The sequence below is a fragment of the Castor canadensis genome, chromosome 5, assembly GCF_047511655.1.
Source record: "Castor canadensis chromosome 5, mCasCan1.hap1v2, whole genome shotgun sequence".
NCBI lineage: Eukaryota > Metazoa > Chordata > Mammalia > Rodentia > Castoridae > Castor > Castor canadensis.
The window spans coordinates 133,586,536-133,594,282 of NC_133390.1; the positions used below are offsets into that span (position 1 = coordinate 133,586,536).

At 46.5% G+C, this 7,747-nt stretch overlaps 1 protein-coding gene across 1 annotated transcript; it reads right to left on the reverse strand.

Annotated features, from left to right (window-relative positions):
• Window positions 1-3,155: 3,155 nt before the first annotated feature.
• Window positions 3,156-7,022, reverse strand: LOC141423474 (cystatin 10-like). Its single transcript, XM_074075248.1, has 3 exons — window positions 6,804-7,022; window positions 4,085-4,198; window positions 3,156-3,239 (listed from the first exon to the last, which is right to left on the reverse strand). The coding sequence occupies exons 1-3, from the start codon at window positions 7,020-7,022 to the stop codon at window positions 3,156-3,158; spliced, it is 417 nt and encodes a 138-aa protein (XP_073931349.1).
• Window positions 7,023-7,747: the final 725 nt, after the last annotated feature.

Sequence of the window (7,747 nt, forward strand, 5' to 3'; positions counted from 1 at the left end):
TGTTATTGCTAATGGAACTATTTCTCAAATATGTAACACAACTGAATGTCTTACAGTGTGATAAAGAAATATAATTTAACCCTTTTTCTGCACAGGGCAACACAGATACTGGGCCTTCAAATGGCCTTGAGCTTGTCTTCTCACCTTCATGCCAAGCATGGGCATTCAGCATTCCTAATACAACATCCAAAATCCAAAATGCACCAAAATCTCAAATATTTACAACATTGACATAATATTACAAGTACAAAAATCCTGTTGCATGAACATTTCATGCATGAAGTTAAATTAAAATATTGTGTATAATTTCTTTCAGCCCATGTGTATGAAGTATAAATGAAACATGAATGAATGAAATGTGTAACTTGAATTCCCTCACCAAGACATACCTTCTACTAATACATGCACACATACATAAATACGTATATAACCTTTGATTCACTGCCATGTGCTATTTAGTTCTCAAAACTCCCATGAGGAAGGAACTATTGCAGTCCCCAGTTTATAAATGTGATAATTGAGGCTCAGAGACCGTGAGGATGTGGCCCATGTCTGGTCTATGGTGAGGAAGAATGCTGTGATAGGGATCATGTGGTACGGCAAAGCTGGACATCTTTTTGGGGCCAGGAAGCAGAGAAAGAGAGATCCAGAGAGAGTTGCAGACAGAGACAGAAGAAGCAGCCAAGGAGAAAATGTTGCCCCAAGCACATGCCACCACGAACTTCCGGCCTTCAACTAGGTTCTACCTCCTAAGGTTCCCTACACTCCAAATAGCCAGTAACCTTAAGAACCCATAAGTGGATTTATCCATTGATGAAGTGAGATCTCTCAAGATCCAATAAGCTCCCGCAGGCCCACCTGAACACTGCAGCACTGGGGATGAAACCATCAGCACATGTCTTGTAGAAACATTTCAGATTCAAACCATACATTTGTTTAAAAAATAAAGGATTCACAATGCTGTGGACCTGGATTTCAGAAAGGACCAGCAGGGAAGTTCCTTCTGGGGGTCTGCACATGGTTGCAGACAGATGTCAGTGGCTGCTGCAGTCACCAGCAAGCTACAATTGGAGGGACCTTCCACAGTGGACCACTCAATTTACCAAAACACAATGCCAGCCTTGGCAGGGAGCTCTGTTCTGCTGTCACTTGTAGCATCTCAGGGTGATCTCAAAGGCATGATGTCCTTGAGGACTGTAAACTGTTCAAATGGATGCTCAGTCCCATGGTCCAAGACACCTCAGCGGTTTTTAAAATGACACCAATGAAAAAAAAACATTAAAAATATATTGAGTGTTTACTTGGTGCAGAATACTGTACTAAGTCTATATAGATAATCTTCCCTACATTATAACCTACATATATCTTATAAGATAAACAATGTCAAATTAAAGCCATGCAGGGCTTGGGCTAAATCTCCATAACCTGCAGCTTCTGGCTCATCAGCCGCCCCTGGAACCCAAGGTCTAGCATCCACAGGTCCCTGCTCCTCAGGGGACTGAGGTGGAACCTGCCTGCATCCCTGTGGATCAGTGACCAGGAAGCCTCTGGCTAGAGGGAGGGAAAGGGAGCAGACACATAAGAAGAACATGTAGAGTGCCTTCACAGAGCCCCAACACCACCCCAACTTCCCCAAATTAGGGAAGAATGTGGATCACACATATATCTTTCCTTCCGGTAAAATTCCATCAGCCCCTCCCCTGCATGGAGGCCAAACACACACCACCACTGCTGTGCCTGGATGCCATGTCTGATGAAATGATTGCACCTAGGCAAGGAACATAAGTCCATGCACCCCACAGGTCACCACAGATTCTGATCTTTGGAGCTCAAGCCCTCCTAGGTGAATCACTCCCTCATCCCAAGGACTTTTGTTATAAAGTCGGGGGTGAGAGAGTTACACCTACAAAGCAGAGGAAAAGGGCAATAGGGCAGAAATTCTTCTGCCCTCCATACTGGGTGCTGACTTTGAATCCCAGTACTTCTGGAGTGCTGACCTGAGCATTTTGAGTGGGTCCCCTTTATCATTTCACTATTGGTGTCCATGGCAGGAATCCCAGGAGAGATTCCCTAATGCTCCTATGAGCTGAGAGATGTCTGAGAGAATTGTCCCAGTAAGCTGGCCAACGGTTCTTCTCCCCTTTGCCCTGAGTACAGGTGGAAAGACAGGATGGGAAAAGGCTGTGAGCACATAGAACTGTGGCCACTCTCAGAATCACTAAGACATCCCTGCGCTATGCAACAATAGAATACCAGGTGCTGTTAGTAAAATAGAAGAAAGTGTGCCTTATGAAATTGTCTGTTTTTTAATGCTACATCCATACTATGAAGCTTCAAACAAGGATCTGTTTTACATGCAAGAGCAGAGAAAGGCTAAGAACATCCAACTATAAAATCTCCACAGTTCACAGCTGCTCAGGGTACATTAGAGAGGTGTAGGTCTGGCCATGGGTTATGTCATCTGTCTTGGCTTCTGGTTTGTATTTTTTTCCAGCAGTGATACTTGAACCTACTTTCAGCCTCTGTGTCTTAGAGGTGGTTAATCTTAAAGAATTAAGTAGACATAAGCCACCATTTATATCTTTGGGAAATCTCAATAATGACAGTTGGTCTCTGCAATTGTATCACTTCTGCACACCTGGAAGAGGTTTGGCCCATTATGGTCACTGTCCAGTAACTGCCTTCTTCCTGAGTCCTGTTCAAAGCAGCTCCCAAGCTCCAAAGAAGCAGACCACATCTGTCCTCTCCCTTGTGTGTCCACAGGACACTTGGGTCCCCAACCCCTTTCTGTTTGTTATGTGCTCTGAGAGCCAGATATCACAAAAGATGGCAGACTCCACTTTTACAGATATGTATGTATGGTGTGAGCGCCCAACTCCGTTGTGCTCCAATCCCTCTTCCCACCCTCCTGAGACAAGAAACAACACAGAAGATGCTGAATGAAGACTTTTAATTGAGCATGGAAGAAGCTTGCATGTAGGCTGTGCACAAGGGGAAGAAAGAAACAAGGGAGAGGCATGCAGATGGCTTCCGGAGTAGTTTCCTCTACTGTTCTCCTGGTTGTGGAGGGCCAGCACTCTCACCTGAGTGCTGGCTCACTACAATGAGGCATGTTCATTAGGGATGGTCAGAGTGGTCCAGCCTGGAACAGACTCTCAGACACTGTGACACCTGTAATTTTCCACAGAGATTTCATGCTCCCAAGGTACATTGTAGACCTGGAAGTTGCATATTTCTCTCTACAAAAGAGAAGAAAGAAAGACAGTCAGTGCGGGGATGGCACCTAGCTATGAGATGCCCTGAATGAGGGTGCAAAATGATGGACATGAGACTCTTGGTCCTCTCTGCCCCTGCAGAGTCCCGAGACACACAGCTAAACTCTGTAGTATCTATTTATCACCCCATCCATTGCTCCAAGTCCACCATGTGGCCTGTGTCCTCTTCCCCATCTCAGGGAATACCATATCTTCCTGCCTGGCACAAACTTCTAAGGAGCAGCTGTGCAAGTATGCAGTAGCTCTTGAGGGGCAGGCAAGGGACAGATGCTCATTGCCACCAAGCTCCTTCTACTTCAGCACCTAGGCCAGAGGTAAGAGTGGATGTGTGGGAAACAAATCAGAAAAGGGAGTGGGGACAAGTGGCAAGGAGAGTCCTGCTCTACCCAAATCCGTGATATCACAAGAACCAGCCCAGTCCAGAGAGAGGCTGAGACAGGGGTTTCCCCTGAGGGTTTTGACCAGCTACAGGTCTCTTATCTGTTCAGTGTGACTCTGGAAAGAAGGATAGAGTGGGATTAATCTGATCCTCTTCTTCCTCCCAGTATCCCCCCTGCAAGTAGCTCCTCAAGCACAGCAGGCAGCACCCCAGCCCTGGGAGGTTTTCTGTGTGCATGTGTTCATGAACCACCACTCTCCCTCCACATGTACACAAACATTCACCTCCCCACACATGTGCACACATGCACCTGTCCATATGTACTAAAACACTTGCACATTTACTCTCTTCACATAGGCACATAAGCACACGGGCTCACACACTGTATTACTGCTGCATGACTGGCCCACGGTCCACATCAGGCCCATACCTTCTGCTGATCTGGCTCCTCATTGAGGGGACAGGCAGACAGGTTGAACTGGGATTTGGTACATGTGGTTCGACCTAGTTCAAGTTTCAAGTAGTAGAGTGTTCCAGCCATGACCTAGAGTGAAAAGAGTGGAATTCACTTACAACACTGTTGTCAAGTACATATGCATACAGTTGCTTTACATTACAGGGTTATGTGTTCTCCAGTTCATGTCTGCATTTCAGAGCTGACAGAACTGTCATCCATGGAGCACAAAACCATCCTTTCAGAAAGGCTGGCCACAGGTTCCCATGCTAGTTCTTTTCTTCTGGGCAACTCTAACAAGGTGTTTGTCTCCTGCTCCCAAGTAAGAAGAGAAACAGGAAAACAGAAGGCACAAGGCAGGGACTAACACCCTTCAGTGTTCTCAAGAATGGAAGTCACAGCTCTGAGAACCATCAGATTCGAGGTAGATAAATAGCTCCCTGTTCCAGGAGAGTAGTGCTGGTCTGAGCAGAAAGTCAAGGCTCTGGGCCCCAGTACAGAACAACTAAATTATGATGCCTTTGTCTCAGAGACAGGACACTGGCCCATTGTCGAAGGCTGCAGTCTGATGATTAAACTCCAGCTAAACTCTAGTCTCCAGTGCAGCCCACAGAGAACATGTTCCCTACATTTACACAAACTTCCTATCCCTCATTCCACAGCAAGACATCTGCTGCTTCACATAGGTGGCCATTTCATGCCAGTAAGGAAGTCTGCCCCTCAAACACTCCCTCCTTCAATGTGATTCCTCATGAGACTATTTCTCAAGTATGTCATACACCTGAGTGTATCACACTAAGAGTAAAGAACAGGATTTAACCTTTTCTTTGCACAGTGTAACCTAGACCCAACTTTTCATATCTGAAAACAAACACAGTGCAAGGGACAGGTCCTGTCCTCTACACCTTGCTCCATGGAACCAGGAACAAAACATACCAAATTCCCATCTATAAAGAAAGGGTCATGGACACGGTGGCATGTTAAGACCTTTGCTTCCCTCCCATTTAGTGTCTAACTTGAGATGTGCATGGGCTGGCAAAGTGCATAGCATATATGTCATAGCATGATATGTCCAAGGGGGGTGATTTCAGTGGATAACTGCAGCAGGAGAAATTCGGCAGGTCTCTGTTCACCTGAATTTTGATCAGGAGGCAGAATGGAGGCCTCCTCATTGGAGTTCTGCACTACATTTTTGTGTTTTGCTATGTACTGCTCTGAACAGTGACTCTGCACATCTGGTCTAAATTCTAGTCCTCCTTTAGGGTAAAACCTGGGGCATGGCAGTCCAGGTATCATGCCTCAGGGCAACTTCTCCTCTTCTCTTTTGGGGGTGAAATCCTCATTGACTGGCACAGGCAGGGTTCATAGAGGCCCTATCTACACAACAGGTGCTCAAGTGCACAGGGTTACTGGCCACAAGATGTAACCCCTGGACATTGCTCCCTGGGAATACTCCAGGCCCGCTGTGTAGAGGGAGCAAGGTCTATCAGGAATGTTGGTGGCTCCTGCTGTGAGGGCTCCTGGGGGGGACTTACCCCATGACCTGCACCTAATATGGATGAAAAGCCATGTCAATCCAAACTGAGCAACATTTCATGCAATCAGATGTCACTTAAGTGTGGGGACACATTCTGGGAAAAGTGTCATTATGGGATTTCATGGTGTGAATGACATAGAGGACATAAACTAAGATGACTATAATGTCACTAGTTGACATCTTCTTATGGAGCCCTTTCATGCATGAAGTTCATCCCCGACCCACACCACATCATGACACATATTACTACACCACAACTGGCTGGACCCTTCCAACCACCAATGTTACAAAAACAGCAGGATGTGCCCCTGAAGGAAGGTGGCTGAGGACAGGAGTGGTGAACTTCACCCCATGCAGTGTCCATGAGGAAATACCAGTGAATCAAGTGAGTATGTGGTAAGGGGTCATGTTTACTCTTGATTTTGAACTGGAATCTGGGTGCATAGGGGAAATGCTCTTCTTTGTAAGAAGTGTATACCAAAGTTTTACTCTCAGGAGGTTCAGATAAATAAATGTTCATAAACATATAGTCCCAGATTCACATGTGTGTGGGGAAAGGTTGATTGAATAAATATAGCCAGACATGAACACTGGAGAGATGAGGTGAAGAAGCTGCAGAGATGCTGTGAACTACTGCTGCAGCTGCTCTGTAACCCAGAGCTTGCATCAGAATAAGAACTTAAAGGGAAAAAATGCTGAAAGATCACTTTGTGAAAACAGCCCTGCCTGAAGTCTCTTTCTCTTATGCTGTACCGTTAGTTAGTAGTTTATACTGACACAGGAGCCCTAAGCCTGACCTGGTGCCTTGATGACTCTTGTCTGCTGGCTCCTGGAACCAGACTAAAAGAGACATATGCCCATCTGCAGTGTCTGGCCCGATTTCAGGAAAATCCAGTGGGGACTTGCCCCAGGACAGGCTTGTCAAGTATTGCAAGGTGACAAAAAATTACCAAGGGCATGGCTTGTGAGAGAAACCTGGTTATGTTCATGTCCTGCATCTGTCCAAACCATATGATATCACATTCTTCAAGGTAAGCCCAGGGTTATCTGGATGGAGAGCAGGTAGGTAGCCCAGGGTGGGGTGTTTGGTTGGGAGAAAGACTGAGCAATACAACAGGGCAAACCCACCCACATCAGGCCCCGGGGGCATGCTCTCACCTGCCGCTTGGCGCTCATCACTTGTACTGCTCGACTGGCATACAGGTCATCATTCTCGTCATTGTAAAATTTGAGGACAAAGTCCACCACCTGCTGCACATCTTTGTCATTGATGTCAGCCTCCTGGATGGCACCCGTCATAGACTCTGAGCTCACCACCGGGCTCATGGCCAGGGCTATGGCCACGGTTAACAGCAGGAATTGCACAATATAAACCATAGTGAGCTGGGAGGCAGGAGTCAAACTATGCTACAGCTGAAGCTGCACCAGGGCAGAGACCTAATCCAGAACTGCCAGCATTACCCTGCTTTTATCCTGCTGGGAACTAAAGATTTGGCAGCCTCCCCACCCAATTCCGGGCTCCTCCTTGCATGGGCAAACACACACCTCACTCTGTACCTTTCAAATCCACCTGTCATGTTGGTTTTGGGCCCTCCTCGCCCCAGTCCTGGCATTTCCTCATTCCTGTGTCTCTGTCCCACTTCCCTCTCCGCAGCTCAACACCTCCCCACAGGTTCCACCTTTCCAAACTTTGGCCATCCTGCTCTCAGGAAAGGTGTCCAATATATTTCTCTGGCCCTGAAAAGCCATGATCTTGACAACTAGGTGTGCAGAAAACGGCAAAAGAGAAATTTGGTTTCCTGTGATCCTTGGAGGTTAGGGGCACTGTGAATTCTGGGACAAGGAACAGGAATCCTCTGCATAGGGGTAATTGTAGAGAAGGTGGAAGAGACCAAAGCCTTGCCCTTTTCAGGTACTTTCTTTAGCAAACAGAAGTGAATTAATCTTTTTGGGGAAGAGAACAAAATGGTTATTTTTTTCAGGGCTCATCATTCGTGGAAAAATATCGTTCATGGGCTTTTCCCTGAGTGAGACCATCTAGGACCAGGACATGGAGAACAGTGACTGAGCCCTTGAGTTGAAATTGCAGCTACTGCCCATAT

Coding starts and splice junctions, on each gene's coding strand:
- LOC141423474 (XM_074075248.1), bottom strand. CDS start 7,022: ATGGTTTATATTGTGCAATTCCTGCTGTTAACCGTGGCCATAGCCCTG. Junction 4,199..6,803: donor TGATGAGCGCCAAGCGGCAG/GTGAGAGCATGC, acceptor TTTTCACTCTAG/GTCATGGCTGGAACACTCTA. Junction 3,240..4,084: donor AGGAGCCAGATCAGCAGAAG/GTATGGGCCTGA, acceptor TCTCTTTTGTAG/AGAGAAATATGCAACTTCCA.